At 33.5% G+C, this 23,920-nt stretch overlaps 3 protein-coding genes, 2 long non-coding RNA genes, 1 other non-coding gene and 2 pseudogenes across 8 annotated transcripts; 5 read left to right on the top strand and 3 right to left on the bottom strand.

Moving 5' to 3' along the window:
• The first annotated feature begins 1,086 nt into the window (after positions 1-1,086).
• Positions 1,087-3,114, top strand: LOC104725357 (uncharacterized). Of its 2 annotated transcripts, XM_010444015.3 has the most exons (10): positions 1,087-1,229; positions 1,352-1,447; positions 1,534-1,610; positions 1,696-1,778; positions 1,870-1,930; positions 2,001-2,068; positions 2,147-2,228; positions 2,317-2,400; positions 2,493-2,576; positions 2,663-3,114. In XM_010444015.3, exons 1-10 carry the CDS (start codon positions 1,214-1,216, stop codon positions 2,987-2,989), a joined length of 978 nt encoding a protein of 325 aa, XP_010442317.1. In that variant the 5' UTR covers positions 1,087-1,213; the 3' UTR covers positions 2,990-3,114. The 2 variants fall into 2 exon arrangements, with proteins under 2 accessions (XP_010442317.1, XP_010442318.1); XM_010444016.3 differs by lacking the exon at positions 2,493-2,576.
• A 1,801-nt stretch (positions 3,115-4,915) lies between these two features.
• LOC104728704 (putative small ubiquitin-related modifier 6) lies at positions 4,916-5,522 on the top strand. The gene is made up of 3 exons (XM_010447651.2): positions 4,916-5,061; positions 5,144-5,296; positions 5,398-5,522. The coding sequence occupies exons 1-3, from the start codon at positions 4,954-4,956 to the stop codon at positions 5,479-5,481; spliced, it is 345 nt and encodes a 114-aa protein (XP_010445953.1). The 5' UTR covers positions 4,916-4,953; the 3' UTR covers positions 5,482-5,522.
• Positions 5,523-9,530: 4,008 nt separating this feature from the next.
• On the top strand, positions 9,531-10,546 carry LOC104725356 (uncharacterized). The gene is made up of 3 exons (XR_757898.3): positions 9,531-9,930; positions 10,025-10,087; positions 10,254-10,546. It is a non-coding gene; the product is annotated as an uncharacterized LOC104725356 (long non-coding RNA).
• Positions 10,547-10,822: 276 nt separating this feature from the next.
• TRNAK-UUU (transfer RNA lysine (anticodon UUU)) lies at positions 10,823-10,894 on the top strand. The gene has a single exon. It is a non-coding gene; the product is annotated as a tRNA-Lys (tRNA).
• A 5,369-nt stretch (positions 10,895-16,263) lies between these two features.
• LOC147935144 (uncharacterized) lies at positions 16,264-17,674 on the bottom strand. Its single transcript, XM_087472875.1, has 4 exons — positions 17,653-17,674; positions 17,258-17,561; positions 17,057-17,168; positions 16,264-16,971 (listed from the first exon to the last, which is right to left on the bottom strand). The coding sequence occupies exons 1-4, from the start codon at positions 17,672-17,674 to the stop codon at positions 16,264-16,266; spliced, it is 1,146 nt and encodes a 381-aa protein (XP_087329001.1).
• A 276-nt stretch (positions 17,675-17,950) lies between these two features.
• On the bottom strand, positions 17,951-18,610 carry LOC147935143 (uncharacterized). The gene is made up of 2 exons (XR_015573050.1): positions 18,279-18,610; positions 17,951-18,195 (listed from the first exon to the last, which is right to left on the bottom strand). It is a non-coding gene; the product is annotated as an uncharacterized LOC147935143 (long non-coding RNA).
• Positions 18,611-18,772: 162 nt separating this feature from the next.
• On the bottom strand, positions 18,773-19,904 carry LOC109127510 (uncharacterized; annotated as a pseudogene). Its single transcript, XR_015573049.1, has 2 exons — positions 18,986-19,904; positions 18,773-18,889 (listed from the first exon to the last, which is right to left on the bottom strand). The product of XR_015573049.1 is annotated as an uncharacterized LOC109127510 (transcript).
• Positions 19,905-21,231: 1,327 nt separating this feature from the next.
• On the top strand, positions 21,232-22,129 carry LOC104728700 (agamous-like MADS-box protein AGL80 pseudogene; annotated as a pseudogene).
• The last annotated feature ends 1,791 nt before the right edge of the window (positions 22,130-23,920 follow it).

The following is a 23,920-nucleotide window of genomic DNA, read 5'->3' as shown; positions in this document are numbered from 1 at the left end:
GACGAGAACAGTTTAGTTTCTAGTAAAATCCATTACGTAGATTGTTAACGCTGCAAGAGTAAGTTAGCTTTATATTCATGATTTGAGTTCGAGAACGATGTTTAACGCATTTTTCTGCTAATGTATGCATTTGTTATCATAATTCACTCACAATTCCTGGTTCCTAATGTCTTTTACTTACTAAATACAATTACTTGCATTTATTTACGGTCTTTGTTAGTCACAATAATTTCAAATTTCTCTTTGTCTTAGCTTTACTTATTCTTCATTATCTCATAATGGATTGCTTAGTATCTGTGGGTATGATCCTAAAGTGTTACAACGATATATCATTTGATTGTCGTAGAGAACACATTAGATTTTAATTGACTTTTGATCAGTTTGCTGGAACGCCGCATTTTGAACAAACATTTGGTTCATCGACTGCAACAAATCCTCCATGGTAGCCCTTAGACGGATCCAGATATCCACCAGATCTGGATATTTACTCCATGGGAGGAACCTTTGTTAGAGAAGGTGGGGGAAACTGAGGAACACTAGGAACATAAGGAGGAATTCCTAGTGCAGCTGGAACATCTCACCATCTGAATAAGGAGGATTCCTTAGTCACCTCACCTCATCTTCAGAATAATAACAAAAGAAATAAATAATTTTCAGAATTTAAGCATTGAAGTAATTTAATTCTTCATTTTACTTCTAATATAATAATTAAAACTGTATAATAACTAATAAGAGAGTTCGAACTCACGTGGAAATGATTTTTAGATGAAAGAAGCGGTCAACTGCAGTTCTACATTTAAAGAGTATCATACACCTGATGAGTTAAATATATTTATCATTCAAACTTAAAGATCCTTACAATATGTTAAGATAAGTCACTCAAAAATTATCTTTTATTTTTTTCATTGTGGTTTGTTTAGAGGTTGAGTGTTTATGGTGTGAATGTAATAGTACACATATTTAGGTTTTTAAATTCATATATACACAGTATATAATTCAATGTTACATGCAAGAAAGGAACAAAAGCTTTGTTGCTTCTTTTACAAGTTTTGAATAGAATAAAAGAGTTGCAAACTTTGAGAAAACGGGAAGTAACAAAAGAGTCACATAATTAGTTAAAGAATCTAACCAATTTTCAATATTGCAACATACCATTAAAACCATTCTTGCATCGTCTGCTTTCACATCAAGAAATACTTGATATCTTTGAAATATGGCAGCACATATTGGTGATAATATAGTTTCTTCTTTGTTTCAATCATATAAGATCGATCATTGTTCTGTTTTTTTTTGTTGGACCATCTTTGTTTCTGTAAGCTGTTCTTGATGTTCTTGTTGGTAAATTAAACAGAAAATGATGCAGTTGAGGTTAATCGTGAATTGCTGAAGGAGCTCGAAGATATGGGGTTCTCGATGGCTCGGGCAGCCTGGGCTCTGCATCACTCTGGTATATGTTGTAAAAACCACTTCAAAACATTCCTAGAATCATGTCATGGATCATCACCCATATTTTGTCTCTCTTTTCATCTTTAGGTAACTCTAGTCTTGAAGAAGCCGTGAACTGGATCATAGACCATGAGAGCGATTCACAGTTTGAAAAAATGCCTTTGGTATGTATAGTTATATTCATCTTCTTTTCTTTTTCATAGATTCCATACGAAACTTTTGAAAAAGGTATACGGTATGTTCTTGTAGATGGAATTTAACATTGAGATTGAGTCTCCAAATCCATATGATGATACTGCAGAAACTTCTCAGGCAAGAGCTAAAGAACTAATGTAAGTAAGTCTCTCATTTGAACATATATGCATATTCCTTAAACTTTGTTCTTTATAAGGACAAATGACTTCATTGTTTATATATTCGTAGGGAACAAGCTCGTAAACTAAGAGAAGAAGAAGAAACTAAACGTGAAAGAGAAAGAGAAAAGGTAGAAAGGAATTAGCTTGCATCATACACTATCCTCATGAAGAAGACTTACAACTCTAACTCTCTTCCAGGAAAGGATACGAGCAGGGAAAGAGATGATGGAGACAAAGAGAATTGCGGAAGAAAACGAAAGAAGACGGTATGAGGAAGAGAGTTTGTTTCTCACATTGTCCCTTTGAATTAAATAAAACAATGTTGGAAATTATTTTAAAAACAGGAATATAGCTTTGAGGAAAGCTGAGAAAGATGAGGAGAAAAAAGCAAGAGAGAAAATTATGGTTAAAGTTAATGAAGACAAGGTGATGAATCTTTATATCTTATTGTACACTCAAATTGAAAACTGATGATCTCTACCAAACTATTTTGGGGCTAACTGTTTGTGTATAGCTGAAGAGAAAGCGGAGGCTCGGATTGACAACTGAAACAGAATCTGCTTCGACATCAACTCATGTTTCTCCACTTAATACTAAGGTATAAAGCTTCATCATCTATTATTTTTGTTACCCTTAAAACTAGGAAGAATTAATGGGACCGTAACTTTTACAACAACATTACAACTACAGAGGGTAGTAATGTCGCCGCCAAGCCGAGCCTCGAAAGCAGAGGAGATGAGGGAATGCTTAAGGTCATTAAGACGAAACCATAAAGTAGGAAACGCCTTATATTGATTTAATTCCAAAAAAAAAAAAAATAGGTAGGAATCTAATGTAATCTTGTATGTTTGTTGTTATAGGATGAAGATCCAAGAATCACGAGGAAGACATTTGAAACGCTTCTGACAATTGTGAGAAATGCAGCTAATAAGCCAGGTGAAGAAAGATATAGAAGAATCCGTCTCACGAACCGCTTGTTCCATGAGAGAGTCGGGAGATATAGCCAAGGTATTGAGTTCTTGGAGTTTTGTGGATTCAACAGAGAGGATGGATCTGAGTTCTTTTATCTACCGTACCGTGACGTAGACATCAACCGGCTTCGAGACGCTGCGTTTCAGCTAAACGCTGCGATTACCAATCCCTTCTTCGGTCTTCTCTCCACGGAAGCTGAAGACCGTGAACAATAAAGTTTATCTTCATGAATTCTTATGTTCGTTCCATCTATAACACATAATATAAGACAAATATAAAAGTGTATATTTACAAGTTAAATATCAAAAAGTGTTGCGTTGGCTACAATTAACGACAAAAAGTGTATCCAGATCAATATAGCCAAAAATGAACAACGCCAAAAAAAACCTCACCGGGCTATGGTAGATTTTTCACATAGAAAGGATTTACTTGTTACTAATGGAGACTACCCTGCCCATTACCGAAGTATCCTCCCTCAGTTGACTGTTACTAATGAAGCTCTTTTTACCTAGAAGTTCATCTTAGTTAGAACATTCACCAACACGCTCTCGAGTTGGAAAAGAAGGAAAATATTATAGATTTCCATGAAGAAACTCACCTATATATATATATACGAGATATATATGAGGAACTTTCTGGTTTGCTTTCCGGCGGTTAAAAGAGGATTCCGGAAAGATCCTATAGCTTTCTATAACTTCAGAGGATGACCATTATCCTAGCTAGGAAGAGGGGATGAAGTTTGAAGAGAGTGAAGTTTGATATAGTATGAAGCTCACTAAAAGATAGACGAATTAGAAATATTCATATTTCACAACTAATAATATAGCTATTTAAAAGATTGTGCTAAAATTTTAAATTATGATTCTTCTATTATTTGATTTTAAAATTGCTTTGAATCATCATATATATAATACATAAAATTAATAAAAAATTGATTTTTTTTGTATATGTTGTGATTCAAATATTTGTACACAAACATATATTACTCGGAAAGGAAAAATGTGTAGTCAACATCCCCCATCGACTAAATTGTTTACACAATAATTTATAGTTATATTAGAAATAAGACCAAAATGAATTGAAGTCCGAACGAACAAGAAACTTAATTTAATCACATTCACATTTAAAAGTATGTATTCCGTTTAATTTGGTTATTTTAGTTGAACAATTTAATTATAATCTGATATAATAAACTTTAAACTTTTTAGAAGTTTTAAATAATATTATTTAATATTAAAGCTTATAGTAATATTTTTAAATATTATGAATATTTAAAATTATAAACAGTTTAAATTACAAAACGGATTTACATCGACATTAATATAAATTTTAAATATTATTATCTTGACACTGCAATATAAGTTAGATCATCATTTTACTATTTTGTTTACAGTTTACACTGTCAATATTAGGACAGTGAGAACAAGTTAAATATTTTTCTTTGGTGTATATTGAAAGTTAAATCCTATTTATTCATTAAAAATTAATAAGTGCAATAATTCACTATATGTCAGTTAAGTTTATTAAAAATTTACTAGTATTCAATAAATATTAGATAATCAAATAAATATTTATTGGTTATAACTTATACTGTAACTTATATGATACTACAGAATCTACAGTTTACAACAAAAAGAAATATTAAATGGGTCAAAGACCTTAAATGGGGTTAATGAATTTACACATAAATGGGGTAGGTATTAATAGAGAGGATGGTTTACTTGTTAACACTTAACATCTCTACTCCCTATTTATAATCAGTCAATGTGCTTTGAAGGTATTAATTTGGGCATTCATCCTAAATAGTTATAAGTTCATGAAGTTTTGGTTAATAGAATGATAGTAGAAAATTAACATTAGAAATAACAATAATATAAATCAGCCATACATTTTTTTTACCGATGAATATATTTCTACAATTAAATGAATTGTGGAGTAGTGTCTCTTCTTTTCATTTTTTTTTTATGGAAGATGAAAAGACAAGAGACAATATTCCATAATTCACTCATCGGTAAACAATGTTGACTGATTCATAATATTGTTATTCCCAATGTTAATTTTCCATGATCATTTTTTAACCAAAACTTCATGTATATATATATATATATATATATATATATATAAAGATTCATTTTTATGTTTTCACTTCTTCAGAAATTGAAAGATTTGATTAGGGGAAATGTCAACGACGGCCAAATTTTATGAAAGGAGGAAAGTGAAGAAGGAAGGGGAAAAGCGTAATGTTGCATCGGAGTCAACTCATGTTACTTTGAACGTGAGGGGTCAGGTAAGATTTCATGTAAGATTTGATTGTTGCTATACATATTTTACTTCTACATTAACCTAACTAATAGCATGTTTGGATATAGGACGAGGAAGAGGTTAGAGTGTTCAAGGTGAGAAGGAAGACTAAGTTGCTTAAGTTGATGCAATATTACAGCGATATGAGAGGTGTCGAGTGGAACGCATTTCGCTTTCTATTGGATGGCTCGAGAAATCGGGAGTACCATACTCCGGATGACGTATGTATTATCATTTGAGCTCAAAGATTCTTATAATATATAAGCTACGTATGTAAGTTGTAATTGATTCGTTTTTTTCACTGTGTTTTTTTTTTTGTTAGCTGAAGCTCAAGGATGGAGATGAAATTGACGCAATGTTGTATCAAGAAAGTGGTTTTAGCCCATCGTCCTCTATGATATTTTAAGTTTCAGTGTTTATGTAATAATACCCAGATTTAGATTTCTAAATCCACACATATATATATATATATATATATATATATATATCAATAAATGGTTCATTGTTACATGCAAGAAAGGAACAAAAACTCTGTCGCTTCAGTTACAAATTTTGAATAGAATAAAAAGTGTTGCAAACATTGGGGAAACGGAAGTAACAATAGAAAGATGTTGTCTGTGTTACAGTAGTAGATAAAGAATCTAATCAATTTTAAATACTGCAACATACTACACAAGGACCATTAAAACCATTTGTGTCTTCTTTCAGCACTGGGAGTTCAAGAAATACTTGAGATCTTTAGGATATGGCAGCAGCAACTGTTGATAGTTTAGTTCCTTCTCTGTTTCAATATTATATCAGATCAGATCAATGTTTTGTTGTTTTGTGGGACCATCTTTGTAAAGAAACTGAAGTAGTTGAGGTTAATCGTGGATTGCGAAAGAGCTCGAAGTCCAAGATAAGGGATTCGCGATGGCCCTGCAGCGTGGATATTTCCCCTGAAGAATATTCTAACAGAGGATATCAATGTTGAGGTCAAGCCTAGTCTCAAAAGCAGAGGAGATGAGAGAATGTTTAAGATCATTAAAACGAAACCACAAGTGTTGATGTATGAATGTAACAAATAAGTTGAGGGTGGTCGTAAGGCTAATACGAAGAATCTCTTTTAATAAACGAGCCGTGACTTGGCTGAAAACAGAATGAATTACAAGGAAGAGAGAAGGCTCCTAGGACTTGAACAAAGATGGCCAAAGCCGAACTGAATCGACAAGATCTATTTTCTTCTTAGTAATAAAATTAGCTCAATGGTTAAATTTTCTTGCATCTCCATAGAGTATTTAATGAGCAAGAGATTTCGAGAAACAAATTTGTAAAATACTCTTCATTACAATGGGAAATAACAAACTTAGTTTTTATAAGGTTAACTATCAAACAAGAACAAGAACCATGAAACCAAGCTTTTAATTGATCTACCTTATTTTTATTCTAGTAAAGATCATCAATAAAACGGTTTTCAAAGATTATGTTTTTGCTGTGATGAGTCGTAAAACGTAATCTACTTTTTCTTTTTTTGGTCGTCTCAATCGTAATCTACTTAAATCAAAGAGTTTTCCAATCTCAAGAAAACTGTGACGAATAATTGTATGTAGAAAGGTTAAACTCAAATATATAAATGTTTGTTTTGAAATACAGTTCAAGTATCTTGTAGTCAAATGCAAAATAGCACCAATAACTAAGGCTATGAATGGCCAGATTTTTAACTGGTTGTTAGTTTTTAGAGTTTTGGTTTTATAGTGTCTAAAATATTTTTTTTTTCAAAAAAAAAGAAGCAAAAATTAAGTATTATTTCGTTGAAAATAAAGGCATTCCACTAAAACATCAAACTCATTGTTTTTAGGGGTTTATTGAACGGAAGAATCTAATAGAATATGAAAACATCAAAAAAATTATACAAATCTAGTGTTATACAATTTTGCATTTTGAAGATTCTAATAAATTATAGTATTATTCAATTGACTGATTTTTAAATTCTATTAAAATGACAGTGTTATTTAATATTATATGGTTTTGATAATAATGTCATTTTGTAAGGAATTTAATCGAAAATTAAAAAAAAAAAAACTTGAAGAAGTAATTCCTACCTTTTATGATCTCATTCGAACAGAATTCATATTTTTACGTTAAATTCTATTATTGAATTTTCTATTATAATCAATTTTCTAAGTATTATTATTGAATAACCCCTCCTTAATTTCTCTTTGAAACTTGGAGAAAAATAACTCAAAATTTAGTTTTCTTAAATTCTAAAGAATAAAAAATTTTAAAGTCTTGAATGATATTTTTTTTTTAATCCAAACAAACAAAAACCAAAACCAACTTTAAAGCTAGTAAAAAAAACAAGACCATTTGTTAACAACTCAGTTTACTAACCAATTTCTAGTTAAGAAAAAAAAAAGAGTTGAGTAAAAAAAAAAAAGAGTTAATCAACAAGAAAGTTCATTAACCAGCACGGAATACTAATTGGTCCCAAGTCTGACCGGTTTTGAATTATCCTGATGAGAGGCTTGAGTAGGTGGAGATGGATGAGCGGCTGGCTCAATCATATTCTATAGGTCCATGAACAGGGTACAGGTTGTTCCAATTTTGGTGATCCTGATGAAAACCGTTGTTAGTATCAAGAGCAGAGAGATGCATCATCGAATTAAACTCATGAAGAGAAGAAGAAGATATGGGATTCCTTGTTAGATATTATACAGAAACATTTGAGGGGAAATAGATCGTTTATCCTAATTAAACTAAAAACCACTAATGACATTGTATTTATAACTTTACTTCTCCTCATTAGAGCCATCAACAGTTTTCATAAAAAAAATATTTACAAATTCATTAAATGTAATTCTCTGAAGTTTTTATTATTATAACCATTTGTATGTATAACTTTAGAGAAACAGTTAAGAGAAATTTTTATATATAAACAATGAATTTTATGATATTTGGTAAATAATTATATATCGGTGAATACAAGTTAAGCTTTTCAAGTTTCATATTGTTTCTGTTTAACAAAGAATATCATTGTAGAGAAACGTTTTTGTTTCACAGAAAAGTTCATTCTACATTTCCAGTATATTTTATGCTAAATTTCTTAACTTACCCCTAAACTCAAAGCTCATTTTCTTGAATTTAATTCATTAAACACTTATTAAATAAGGGCAAACTTGTATAATTCATCAATTTTTTAATTTATGTGAAATGTGTCAAAATAACGTTTTTGTGCATCTATTAAATCGATCTGAATTTAACATTTTGCTCTTTATTATCTTGTTTTAATTTTATTTTCGATATTCTTAACACAATTTTTGGTGATTAGTCTTTACTTACTACTCATTCTGTCCCTTGAAAATTGATGTTTGTGATTTTTTCATATTCTACAAAGACTGATTTTCAACAACTTTTAATTAATTAATATTAAAATTTTGTAAACTTTAAGAAATAAAAACTAAGAAAATTTAAAAATTTGAATTGCCATTGGTCTATAATTAATTAATTATACAATACTTTTGTAGTAAAAAAATAATAATGTATATCATTGATTCTTAAATTTGTGTGAAAGCCCTCAACATTATTTTTAAGAGACAGAGGGAGTATTAAATTAACAAAATGCAAACTATTATAAAAAAAAATCTGTGATTTGTTTTTCATGTTATTCATTTAATGATTTGTTTTTGGATTTCAAAATCCACAATATGTTTTAAATGGATTTGTATGGATTTGAAAGTGTAAAATAGAAGGATTCAAATCCAATGATAAAACATGTTATTTCAAAATCTATGTGTTTTGATTTTTAGAATTTACAATTCCATGTGAATTTAGAAATCACCTCTCTAATAACAGCTCCTTAGTTTTGTTTTCTATAATGAAACAGAGGTATATGCATATATAGTATGTTAGTGTATATTTTTATGTGTATACCATTTTTTTTTTTGAATACTAAGAATGTGTTGTAGTATGTGTAATATTTTGTAATTCATATACTAAATAATTTATAAGTTAATTTTCTAAACTATGACTACAAATCTATAGAATATGAAATAAACTAATAGTTTTAGTGTTGGTTCTATAGTCTAAATCCGTCATGATAGGTAGATCACGCAACATGTTCAATGATTTTTAATCCGCAAAAACTCATCATACGAAACCCGTGAAAGTAAAATATAGTATGTGAGGCTAAAAGTCATTTTTTATCAAATCAGTTTTTCTAATTTTTTTTAAAAGCAGTACCTCTACACTCATCTCTTTATAAAATTAGAAAATAAAATCTATATATATTTACAATTATGTTTGTTACCTTTTAAAATAATTAGTTGCTACAGAAAGTCAAATATAAATAGAATTAATTAATTTATTAAATTAATTATTTAATGTAAATGACATATCTATAAGTAAGTGTCAACTTGAGATTTTATTTTATAAATCTATCAAAAAATGTATATATAGATTGTGGAAAAAAAAGAAACTGTTTATTAACTATCTGACCCGGACTCACCCGATTTGACCAGATTGCATATATAGATGGGTAGACCCGATTCGACCTGGTTGTGTCTGATACACCGCAAATTGTGAAACCCTCCTGCGTCGAACTACACTCATCGTTTTTTTTTTTCTGTTCGAGTTCGAGATTTCACCTCTTGTTTCTGTAATTTCCGGAATTCAGAATTAGGGTTCTGTAACTTGATGCTGAAGTTCTATTTCGTTCTTCTCACTCTTGATTCACTTTTGATTTTCCTGATTTAGGGTTTAGGTAGGACTCCATTGTTTTTTTTTTTCCTCCTGTTCGATATGTACTGTGATCGAGTGGAAGCTGATACTGGAATCATTGGGTCTCGAGAAATATTCCACCTCATTTCAAGTGGAAGAGGTATTTGATTGTATTTTACTGTTTAGATTAATTTGTGAGTTCTCTTATTGATGTTGTCCATAATAAATGTATGAGGATTTCCATCTTTTTCCAGGTTGATATGGATGCTCTGATGCATATGACAGATGATGACCTCAAAGCTCTGCTCATACCAATGGTAAAATCCTTGATAAGCTTCCACATGATTGTCATCAGTATACCTTAGAATAATCATTGCCTCAGTTTAGCTCCATTGTTAATAAGATAATATGCATATATCATCACTATGTTTGGATTCAAGTTCTCTGTGTGGAATCTTTACAATGGTGTGTTCTTTTTTTCAGGGACCTAGGAAAAAGATACTTCTTGCTTTGGGATCTAAACGTGGATAGTCCAGCTTCGAGCTTTAGGTGCATGATGATACATCTGGGATGGTGTCAGAAAGATGCTGCATTTGACTTTTCTTTCTCATCTGTATCTCGAGAGAGAAAAAGTTGTTGAGAGTTTTTAGATTAAACGGTTGTAACCTTTTAACATAGAGAGTGAGACAAGAAGAGCAATCTTGATTCTCTTGATGAACATTGTAGAAGTAAAGAAGACAAGAAAACAAAATCTGTTATTTTCATTTGATAAATCATCCTGGGAAGTGACTGGAAGCTAGACACAAACACAGATCATAAACCAAATTTTGCTAAAATCACGAATGGCAGACGTATTCTGAAAGTGAATTTGGTAGAACACTTTAATGAAAAAACGCGATCCTCAATTTTTAAAGAGAATGATTGAATCTTCCAATTTACAATGAAGGCTTTTCAGGACAGATTTCGTAGCAAGCAATTAAACATGTGTTAATTCTTAATTCAAGTATGAATAAAATAAAACTTGATTAAATAATTAACAGTAACAAACACCAGCCGTCTTAGCTCAGTGGTAGAGCGCGTGGCTTTTAACCACGTGGCCGTGGGTTCGATCCCCACAGACGGCGATTTTCATTTTATGCTTCAGACTAATAATTTCTGGCTGTTCATCGTCCTAACACTCAAAATGTTAGTTTATGAAATAAATATATTGTAAATGTCTTCACAATGATTATTGTAAATTTTAACCTAATTATTATATATATGAAAGATTAGTTCATGCATGATTAATTCACAAGTCAATAAACCATATTCAATGTCTAATAAAGAAACTAATTACATAAATATATCGAAGAAGAAAATAATCACAAAAAAGAATCTTTGAATCACTTTTTTTTGGTTCAAATCTTTGACTTACTTATCATACCAAATCTTAGTAATTATCACATAGATTTGATTATATGTTTTAAGTAATTGTATCAATATGATCTTGGTTTAATTACATTACTGGATTTTGAGATTCCATGGTTTTTGTGGTTACAAACTTAGTTTGTTAATATATATATATTTTTAAAAAACTAAATTTGTTAGTTTAAATTGTTTATCATATTTTATCGTTTTGATATTATAATTCCCACATATGTTTAAGGGAACTTTACTGTAATAGCTTAGAAAAGCTGAAAAAAAGACTAGAATGTCATTTTTTTCCGGAAAATTTTAATGACATATGAACCCTTTGAAAGGTGTGTTAGGAAAAAATAAATTACAATTATGTCATTAAAAAGCAATGCCACATATGTGTTTGTTCTACAACTGTTCAAAGTTTTTGGGGGGAAAAATTCTCGCTCAAATAATCTATATGACGATAGACATTTTTTTTTCAATAGAGTTATATTACTTTTGGCAGACTTATGGATAGACTTTGAAAATTAAGTAGATTAAATTGGTAGAGATAGATTAGTGATGGCAGACTTAAATTTAGTTGACGGAGTTATGGTTAGCGGTAGATATATTGGGTAGATATATTGTAATGATGATAGAATTAATAATTTTTGATAGAGATATTAGTACAATGGTGACAGATATATTAAGTTTATGTCGGGTGGCAGATTTGTTTGACAGATTTATATAGTCTTTATGAGAGACATATAGACAGAAATAGATTTATATGACAGATTTAGTTATACGTGATGGTAGATATGTCCATATTGATAGACATAATTAAAAGCGATAGAGTTCTAAGTTGTGGTAGACATATTTGTTACTGAAAAAACAAAAGTTAAGTAGAGTTAAACATATAGACGTGATAGAGTTAGATGTTTTGGCGGATTGACACTATTGGTGTTTTAGGTTATACTGTTGATTACACTTATCAGACACACTGTTGTAGTCCCCGCAAATACTTCGAAGAACAGTAAACATTATATGTTCTCTCTGCTTCTACAGATCTCGTTCAAAATCTCCTTCGTCTTGACAGATCTCATTTTATAAATTTGTGACACAATGGATGTTGTTTCAGTAGTTTGCGGAAAATGGGTTTTAATAAAGAAGCGGTGGGAATTTTGTGTTGACGAAAGAAGAGGTTCGAGGGTGGTAATGGCGAGCAAGAAAACATTGTATGAAGATTTCGTCTCAATGGTGTACGAGGATTTTGGGTTGGAGAGAGAGATGTTTGATGTTCATCTCACTTATAAGTTTTCAAAGACGTCGCAAACAATCCCAGCTGATACACCTCCTGTGTTTGTCTGCAATCATCGCCAGTTTGAAGGATATCTTAGAGTTTGTAAATCGGAGCGTCTATGTGTTGAGGTCGGTGTTGTTGGGGGAATATAAAGTGTGGATCGAGCAAGGTCCTGCGGAGTAAATCAGAGAAAGAGAGAAAGGAGGGGTGAGGATTACTACAAGAGGAAGGTAGTTGGGAAGGAACCTATCCACACTGAACAGAAAATGGAGGAGAACAAAGGACTTGACTCAAAGAGAGCCGAGACGAAGTTGAATGAGGAAGAAATAACAGAGGCTCCCGATGAAACGAAAAGCAATGATGAGGATGATGAGTCCCGATTTGACTGTTGCGAGGATAGTGACGGAGCTAGCTCTGGGGATGAAGACTATTGTTTGTATTCTAAGTTTTCAAATGTCGAAGAGGAGACAGATGTGGAAGAAAAGGTTGAATTTGGGAGGAGAAATAGGAGAAGGGCACCTTTGCGAGTAAAGAGTTCAACCCCTGTTAAAGATTCAGTGCTTATAGAAGTTGGTGGTGTTGATGTAGCAGTTGGTCAGGAATATGAGTCACGAGAAGCATTGGAGAGTAGACTGAAGATAGTATATGTTCTACAAAAATTTGACTTTGATGTGGATCGATCAAATACGCAGTTGTATACTGTTAATTGTTGGGTAGAAGGATGTCAATGGCGTATCAGAGCTAGTACTATTGGAGATTCCCCTATTCTTCATATTCGATTATATGTCAATGACCATACTTGCTCAGTCACTGAACGTTCTGCTCGTGCCCGTCAAGCAACTCCAGATATATTGGGGCATTTGTATAAGGAATTTGTGGGTGGAGTTGGAGGCGGTGTTCGACCAATGCATGTGGCCGATGCATTAAATTTTAGGTTTGGTCTAATGGTAATTTTTCTTACCAGTTGATGCGTTTGAAAAAGTGTGTATGTGTATTCTCCTTATTATTCATCATTCCCTTCTAAGATAACTCGTTTCGTAGGTTGACTATTGGAAGGCACGTCGAACTCTTCTATGTGCTAGACAATTAGTTCGGGGTACAGCAGAACATGGGTATGCAGATTTACCCACATACTTGTATAGGATTCGTAAAGTAAATCCAGGAACATACACCAAGATTGAAGTAGATTCAGAAGACAGATTCAGATATGCTTTCATAGCTTTTGGGGCTTGCATTGCTGGGTTTCCATTTATGAGGAAAGTAATTGTCGTCGATGGGACATTCTTGAAAGGACAATATCAAGGTACGCTTCTACTAGCAACTACACAAGATGGAAATTTCAATATTTTCCCACTGGCATTTGCTGTAGTTGATAGTGAGAATGATGAAGCATGTGAATTGTTCTTTTGACAATTAAGTCGTGTTATCCCAGATGATGAAGCCCTGGCCATAATATCAGATAGACATCAATCAATAGGGAAAGCCATAAAGAATGTATACCCGCTTGCTAGTCGTGGTATTTGCACATACCATCTGTACAAAAATATTGTACTTAAATTTAGAGGTAGTGAATCATTTGGACTTGTTAAGAAGGCAACAAGTGCTTTCCGTCTAGAAGACTTTAACAGGTACTTCCAGCAAATCGGTGCATTGAATCCAGAGCTACACGCTTATCTTGTCCGTGCTGATGTTAGTATGTGGACTCGAGTGCATTTTCCTGGGGAGAGGTACAATTTCACGACCAACTATATCGCTGAGTCAATAAATCGAGTTTTAAACCAAACTAGAAAGTTTCCAATTGTCGAACTACTTGACTATATAAGATCAATGTTGACACGTTGGTTTGCTGTTCGGCGAAAACAAGCTGCAGCCATGCCTACAACACTCACAACCGCTGTCGAGAAACTGCTACAGGTTTGTGTTTGTTTGCTGTGTGAGTAAACCATTTGTATTTCTATCACTTATATGAAAAATGTTTGTTACATATACAGGCAAGTGTAGCGAGAGCTGATGTTATGAAAGTACAAGAAATTGATCCGCATCATTATGAAGTGACGAGTGGTTCAACTGTAAATGTGGTTAACCTTCAACAAAATAAGTGTACTTGTTGTTGATTTGACGTGGAGAAGATTCCTTGTGAACACGCATTGGCAGCAGCCACAACCGCCAAGGTGTCAAGGATTTCAAAGTGTCACCCGTACTTCTGTTCAAATTACTTATATCACGGTTATGAGAAATCTGTCATGCCGAGGGATACATCATCAACAGTGCCAGAACTGGTTTCCACCAAGCGTGTCAAGACACCATTTGTTAGGCCACAGTCAGGTCAACCGAAGATGACACGCATCAAACATCCTTTGGAAATTGCGATGGAAAATCGTCGCCCCAGGAAAAGACATGCTTGTTCTAATTGTAACACTATTGGACACAATCGCAAAACTTGTCCTACGTAAACTTGGGCATCAATTTGGGCCTTTCTATGTACTTTTGTTGGATTATGAATAGGGATGAATGGATATTCTGGCCTTTTGGATATTTTTTGTTAAGCACTTCCTAGGGTTTTCGTATAATGTAGACTATAAATTTCTTCAATGTAATGTTCTTCGCAAACAACATTAACCGCTGTCGAGAGCTTCTTTGTTTATTTGTCATGTCTTATATACCTCAACCATTAGTGACAGACATTGTCCGCCGTGTAGGCCGTGGAGGTTTTCGTGACCTTGGTCCATTCATAGCTGCTGGTCCATTTTTTAAGAAGATTGTCTTTTCTCCAGAAATTCTTTTGGAGGTTGATATTGACGAGTTCATTTTCAGTAGTGGTCTTGCGAATGAAGGAAAGGGCTATAGGCGGCTATTAGAAGAGTGTGTGGCCGCTAAAAATTATACTGCACAGTACGTTGAAGGTCTTCGTTTGCTAATTCCCCGACTTTCTCTTTCAAATGAATTGATTCGCCAGTTTATGAGCTCACTAAGCCTATTTATTTGAACAAAGGAACTCAAACCGGTACCAGTGCTCTTTCTGATGCCCGGCTAGTTACAATTGAACTAATTTCATATATTCTGCTATTTTTCATGAGAACTCTGAATTCCACGTTCGAACATACTATAAAACAGTTTCTGAAAATCGTACCTTTTTTGATGTTGGGACAGCTGCTTAAATCTACGCTAGATTTACATATGGAATTTTACTTATTTGTTTTGAAGCATTGGAAGATGGTCTGTCGGTCACTAATAATTTCTTAAGCAAAGTGGATTCTATAGAGGAAGCCGTTCAAATTGCGGATGTGGTGATGTGTCAGATAAAAGAGATGGGAACACTTGGTTCTCGTGTATTTAAAGGATACTACCATTTCAGAACAGTACCTCGTTGCCATCTAATCCACCACACGACATTAGACATTTGCGAGGATTGTTTCACCCTTACCTATGCTAGCACCGTCGAGGAGTTGTGCTAGTGTTTATCTCTCGTCGGTTGTAATATGAAGGGATTTGTCTAGTTTTTATTACCATATGAGGTTAGAACGAATTGTGTGTCTAAGTTTGTATTGGCTGTTTGTGTCTGTATTTCTCTATTAACTATTCTCAATCTGTAGCATTATAAAATACTGCTTATCCAACCAATGGTGCTCGTCTTAATATAATATGATAGACCATTCAGTATAAATAACATAACATAACTGGTCTACACATAGTGTACAAAAAATGGTGAAAGCCTTACACCGTTTTCATTCCCAAGTTATCGAGAAGTTATGACAAAAGCTATTGGGAGGCTTGTTAATCTATACCAAAAAACAAAGAAACCAGACGTAACCAGATTCACTTTACAATGATGAACTCAACATCGCCTGAGTCCTTATCACGATCTGATTGGTCAGTCATCTGGATGAAGCAATCTGTGTCTGGCACTTCATCAAACAATTCTGCTGCCAGCTTCAGCCTGATAACAGGCATAGCGGCATCTGATAGACCATCAAATTTTATACCCAATGCCAGACACTCAATGAATTTTACCGCATAGACACCACAATCACCTTCCTGGATATTCTGAGGAACGGTTTTCATCCTGTATATTGAGAATGAAGAGGCTTCTAGTTTCTTTTTCTCATGCGCAGGAGCGACTGTTTGAATCAGAAGTGGTATCATCTTAGTGTACGGCTTACATGTGTCAAAGAGTTGGTCATCAGTCGAAGAGCTGTAGATGCTATCATACAAGTTGACCCTCCGCCTAACCAAATCGACTGCTACAGCTACCCAGTGTGCCTTCTCGATATTGTGAATGAGATACAAGACATCGACATCGACAACCCATTTTTTGTTTGTGACACCGTACCGTGTATATGTACCATTGTAGACTTCAAAATATTCTGTAGGAAACTCCCACTTTGGGTCTGCTACATATTTCTTGTAATCATGAGCCCACTGATTCACAAACCACAGATCTAAAAATGCAATCCTATCACTTCTGAACGGAGAAAATGCCTGCATTGATCTTTTGCGAAACATTTGCATGATAGGCACCAGATGCTGAACATGATAAACAGAATAATATGAGACTCAAATATCAATGTAAGCTTATGTTAATCTCATGTTAATTTGGGTGCAAACTTACCAAATCCATCAACCACCCATAAGTAGGATCATTTTTTGGCCACATCGCCTTAGGGCTCATTATCTTCATATAGAAATTAGAAGCCGCAAAGTCCATCCTCAACGGGTCATCCCTGTGAGCAAACATAAGTGTTACATATACACTCACAACATTGTGTCATCAGATTACTAATATGTAAAGTACTGGTAGACTTCGACTAACATCTCTTGCTTTATAAAATCCATGACAGCGTCCACCTTTGCAGGATTAGCCTTTTCAAATGGATCATAAGCTGTTGGGGATAGCTTTACACCACGCAACATATGTTTGACCATTGAACTCCCCACAAATGGATCCTGTTGAGTGGGGGCTAGGTTCTTTGGTCTAATTTTCCTTGTCACAATATCATCATTACACAAATCTAACAACTTTTCCAAAGCACCATCAAATGCCTTATTGCGAGCATCTTCTATGGGGTCCGATTCATCAGAAAGTGTGGTTGGTGTTCTGAAACTGCCACTACCAGCTGCATGAGTGTTAGAGACACTGTCCTTCGCATTTAATGAAGGTTTTTTGGGTGAAATTGGTTCCTGTTTAATGGATACAACAACATCAACTTTCTTGAGTAGTAGTTCCCATTTGGAGGACTTTGGGTCAAGTGGATGTTCTTTGCTTTGGGCTTTGGGCTTCGGCAAGGAGGCTTTTGCTTTTGGATTTCGAATAGCACATGATATAGGGCCTTCAGATGTTTCTAGCACCTGTACTAACCAAGACTAAAAAAAAACTAGGTTATTTAATGTCAATAGCCTTTACTAAGTAGTCAACATATAATACGACAACTAAGGTTTGTTGAGTATGTATAACCTAAAACAAAATGTTTAGCCACTCTATAAAGAAAAAAAAATACTATAGGATAACTCTGGAAAATATACATAAAAAGTGTGGGGTACTCACAAATTAAGTCAACACTAGTGAATTTTAAGACATAGGAGGAACATAACAAAGAATACACTAATTGACAGAAACACACTGAAACATTCTTAACATTCTTCAATGTATCGTTTTGACAATGTTTGACAACTCTAATGTGAAACTCCTCAAATTACTGAAGACACACTTAAACTTCATTTTAGTAATTCCCCACCCAGCTACTATGCCCGCTGCATTGAAAACCTCTGCTTTTAATCAACCACATTCACATAAAGATGGAAATATCAAACGTGTTAACTGATAAGCAGCTTACCTCATCTTTCTCACCCAAACCTCATCTTTCTCTTCACCTATAGTAGATTCGGCACCCTTTGTTTCAGGTTGGCCCTTCTTGATGACATCAACGTCCGCTTCTAGGTTTGTGATCTTCTGTTCTAAATCTTTAAATTGTTCCCCTATTAAGACCAACTTACCTCCCAAATGAGAGTCCATGGTATCAAATTTGTTTGATAATGAATCTAACATGTTGACAACGCTGTCAATTCCAGCAACATCCGTCGACGACTGCACTACACCAGCTCACTCCGTTCTTTCAGATGATTCAACCCTTTTGCCTCTCTCCACTGATTCACCACCCCCCCCCCCCACTGACTTCTTCTTCGCCTTGTTAACAATTACCGGGTCTCCTATTTGATCTTTACTCTCAACGTCCAGATCCAACTCCACGGCTTTCCTCTTACCTGCCTTCTTCTCAACAACAGAATCATCCCATGATCACACATCAACACACCCGTTCATTATATCATCCAACAAATTATCCAACAATTTAAAACCACCGTCCGCTTCACCATAACCTTTGGTCTCATCAGGCCAATATGGAAAGAGTTATGCTTGTGGTTTAATACCTAAATGATGAATTTGGAGCTACAAAACAGAAGAAATTATAATCAAGTCAGTAAAAATAGCAACATCTTGCATCTCACTGCACGTATACTAAACATACATATCCATTTCACAAACCTTCTTCTGTTTCCTCTATGAGAATAAAAAGTCCCCTATATTTCCTTTGGTACGGCCTGCATCCCACCTAAGCAGGGGGACATCATCACCTCCATTTTTACTCCCAAAGTCTTTGCCTAATTCTCTCACACTCTCAAAAGCCCATATCAGAAGAACATGGGCACATCCATGAACCACATATGAGGTGTTCTCATAAGACACGACTTTTATGGAGTCTATTAATCGCTTGAAACTTACTCGACCCCATGGAAACCTCGCAAACGCATCCGTATTGAGTACACGTTTCGCATAATCCAAAGGGATCCTACTAGTCCGCGAAATCCCTAAAATTCCGACATGCAACACAAACAATAGCCCAATCATTTTCCTAATCGGCTCACCCCATGTCCTACATTCCCTCAATACGTCAGTCAACTCTTTCCAGTTTGGTCCCACCCTTGAATCTACCTTCATCTGGCCCCACAACTCTTTGTGATCAACATCCACTCTGTCTTCCTCATCAATTTTCTCACAGTTCAGGCCGGTGATATCACTAAACTCATGTAACGAGAACCTTATTAGATTACCTTCTATTAGCGACCACATCTCATATCTCCTTTGTATTGTCAATTGCTGAGTTAAGAAATGATGCACAATCTTTGAACCCCATACATAACGACTATCAGAGAGCTTCAAGATCACTCCCACTTGCGATTTGTCACATATGTCGTTGTAGACATCATCCCCAATGCAATCTCTCAACAGCCCAAAACTGTTTAATGTGCAGGCTCCTCTTCTGTATAGGAGATTTCCCCGGCGGATATAGCCTCGAAGGATACCTTAACTTCTTTTCACTACTACTAGATGCCATGTCCTGCAAACGACATTTATAAAACCTATCAGAATCTATGCGACAAACATATCACTTGAAAAATATTATACTTTAACAATACAATATTTTCTCTCCAAACCTAACTCTACCACATCACAAATGATCTCTTCCTATACCATCTCTACCACTACTACATAATAGACTCTTTAACTCTACCAATATACCTATATCTTCACAACCAATCCCCGCCAAATTCAAATCTAGTTACCTTTTACTTATTTCTCTACACACAAATTGCTGACAACCCACATCTATCTTCATCCTACCTCAAACCGCCACAAATTACTATCAATCAACTCATAATATCAAAATTCCAGTTATGGTTTCAATGTGTTACTAACTTACTTTTCTGGGCCACTCGAAATTAAACTACAACCCTTTACCCAGTCTTTCTACTAATTCGCCGCCGTCTCTCTTGACAAACCTATCTCCGCTTTTATTATCATCTACCCAACCCACCTTCAACAATCGAAAATTAATCATATTCAACTGTACTTACACAACACATCCGAAATAATTAAGTATATACAACTAAAACTTTCACTCATAACTTACCTTTAACGGATTTTCGCAAACCCCCCCCCCCCCCCCCAGAATTTCGTTCTTCCGCGAACCTTCACAATTTGCTTCTCTTCCTCTAAATCAAACACTCTCACCAGATAAATAACATTTATCCCCACTCTAACTGACCACATCTCCAATACCCCGTACAATTTGTATTGGGAATCAACGATTCGCCCTTACTTTAAGATTTTTTTTCCGCAGCCTCTTAAGAAAGATTTATCCTCTCTAAAAGTTTTAGGTCAAAACTATATTTTTAATCGGATTTAGCAAATAATAGTGGCACTCTTGTAAATAATAGTTTTACCTAATGCTTTAAAGTTTTTTTCAAATTTATATGTGTTGTTTGAGTAAAAGTTTGGTCACAAGTGTTGTTTGAGTAAATTTCTCTATGTTTAATATAATAGTCATCTTCTAACAGTTTTTGGACTATACTTTTTCACCTGTCAAACCATTAGGTGGTAGTTCACGTATAAATGGAAAACAATTTTCACATGTATCTTGAATACATTAATGTTTTTTTTTTGATAATGTTCATGCATTAAGGATGATTTGGACGTTCAAAATTTTTTCTAATCAAAGAAAGATTTTTTTTTGTCTACCCATAATCTAAAATTAATTGTTTTTTATTAAAAGAAAAATTTTATACCTCTTCATTACTATATAATACTATACATTTACAACCTCAAAACAAGCACACAAACAAGAAAGAAAAGAAAAATAAAGAAAGAAAAAAATACTCTATAATGATGAGAAAAAAGTGAAACTTGCTTATATTTCGAATGATTCTTCGAGAAAAGCAAATTTTAAAAAAAGAAAGAAGGGTTTGATGAAGAAAGTAAACGAACTCTCCACTCTTTGTGGTATCACTGCATGTGCGATCCTCTTCAGTCCATATGACACCAGTCCTGAAGTGTGGCCATCAAATTCTGGTGTGCAAAGGATAATTTCCGAATTTAGGACACTCCCAGAGATGGACCAGCAGAAGAAGATGGTAGATCAAGAGGCTTTTCTCAAACAAAGGATAGCAAAAGCGATCGAGAATTTAAGGAGACAACGAAAAGACAATAGGGAGCTCGAGATGACTGAAGTTATGTTCTAATGTTTGATTGGAAACATGGGACTGTTTCATCTAAATATTCTGGATCTTAATGATTTGGGTTATTTAATTGAGCAATATCTTAAAGATGTTAATCGCAGGGTCGAGATTTTGCAAAATTCGGGTATGAAAATTGGCGAATCTTCTTCTACTGTGGCGGTTACTTCTGAAGAGAGTAGACCGATGGTGGATTTGTTGGCTACAACCACTCCAACTGCTACAACTTATGAGGTGGGTTCTTCTTCCTCATCTGCGGCAGTCGCGACTTTGTTAAATCCTATTCAGCAACAACAATTTTTTCGTCCAACAGCTCCACAAATTGGAGTTTATCAGCCCCTTAAAAATCTGAATTTAAATCTGAATCATAATAACAATCAAAACCAACAACAATGGTTTATGGAAATGATGAATCATGAGCAAATGAGGTATCCATCAGAACCCATGAAGTTTCCATTTATGGATGACAACCGCCATAACCACAACCACATCCAACACCATCAAGAAGATAACCAACATCAAATCGATGGCGAGTTGTCCACCGCTCTCGATGCCGCCAACTCAAGCAATCCCTGTTACTTATCCAAATAATACCAATCATCTATGGTCACATTAGGGTTTTGTTGAATTTGGTACTAAGATAATTTCAAGAATAAGCAGTTTAAATTTTTTATAAGCAAAACTATAACTAGTTTTTTCTTTTCTTATTGTTATAAATTGCACTACAATATATGATCTTTTTTTTTTTTTTTTTTCACAATGATATGTTAAGTCTTTCAATGTTAAAGAATTTTGATATTCTTATTTTATTGTGTCATTTCTTTGTTTGATATGTGTGTTTTTATATAAATTGTCTAGTAAATTTTTGGTGTTTATTAAAATTAAGGTTTCTATTAAATTTTAATGTTTAGTTTTGACACATATTTCAGATTACATTTAGAAGAAAAACAACTTTTAGGTTTACTGAATATAAGTATTAGATAATATCATATTATAAATTTATAATCCAAATAGAAAAATGGTAATTCACATTTACCTAACATATTAAATTTAGAGTCTACTAGGGTAGATGGGGATTACATGATATATTACACACACACACACACACACACAAAATAGAGGATCTTTGAGGAAAAACTGTTTTTGATGTACTCATTTTCAAAGGTATTTGTTTCATCTATCCATTTTTTAAAATATTACCTATTAAATCTGAAAATTTATAAAATCTTATAAGATTTCTAAGGTACTTCAGTATAGTAATTAATATTTGGAGACTCGATCCAAATATTTATAAGGTTTTAAAAGGGTTTTAAAAGATTTCTAAAAGGTTCTTAAAAAGTATTTGTATGGTATTTTAATAAAATATAAGTATATAAAATTTTACAGACATATAAAAGTAGCTTGTGTATACTTTTATAGTTTCAAACATATTTAGACAGAAATTATATTTTTACTGGTATTTTTAACAAATTTTTAGAAAGTGGGTATTAAAGTGGTTTTGGAAAAATGATATTTTTGAAATTTCCTTAGAAAATATCATTCTTGTTATTTATTCGCATTTTTAAAAGACTTAACTAGTCAGACTTTTATGATTAGAAACAATTAAATTTCTAGATAATTGAGGAGTTTTATTTTGTTTATTTACTCCAAAATTTATATATATTTAGTTGAAATTTGAGTAATTCCAAGAATTATGTACATTTTACTCTGTCTATATCAAAGAACTAGGTAGTAACCCGTGTCATAGCACGGGATAAATTCGTAAATTGATTAAGAAATATATTAATCTGGGTGCTACAACATATGTGCGTTATTTTTCATGTAAATTAGAAAAATAAACCTAGTCGTGTTCAATTTAGAATGAGAAACACGTCTCGTCCTCTCTCATCCCGTCACGTTCCAACCCATCCCGTCTCATCTCATCCTGTATCAATCATAATTTTTTGTCTTATATGTTCGTTCTCTTTTAAATAATTACTCGTTAGATAATGTTTATTAAAAGAGATTGAGTAAGAAATTTAGATGGGATACCAAAGTTCTGGTTGAATATTTTTTTGTTAGTTAGTTGAAATTATCCAAAAAATTATAATTTTAAAAAGTATATAACTGTTTTCAAAAATACCAAAATTTTAAAGTGCCCGTTCCAAAGTGGTTAATTACCTGTCGCATAATAAATCCTTATCCAAATTAGTGAAAGCTTGACACTTGAATTTTTCTACCAATATTTTTTGATTTTGTACTTTTATCTAAAATCTATGTCTCTTTTTCTAAAAAAATTGTTCAATATATTGATTTTCACTATTTGGATTACATGGTTTAGTTTACATAAACTATTTCTTGTCTTAATACCATAAATAGACTAAATTGTTTTCAAAATTCAATTATTATCTCCTTAAGTATATGTACT

This window comes from Camelina sativa, chromosome 11 (genome assembly GCF_030686135.1).
Source record: "Camelina sativa cultivar CO46 ecotype springtype chromosome 11, ASM3068613v1".
NCBI classification, from domain to species: Eukaryota; Viridiplantae; Streptophyta; class Magnoliopsida; order Brassicales; family Brassicaceae; genus Camelina; species Camelina sativa.
Note: the sequence above shows the minus strand (reverse complement) of the source record. Positions and strands in the feature narration are given on the sequence as shown.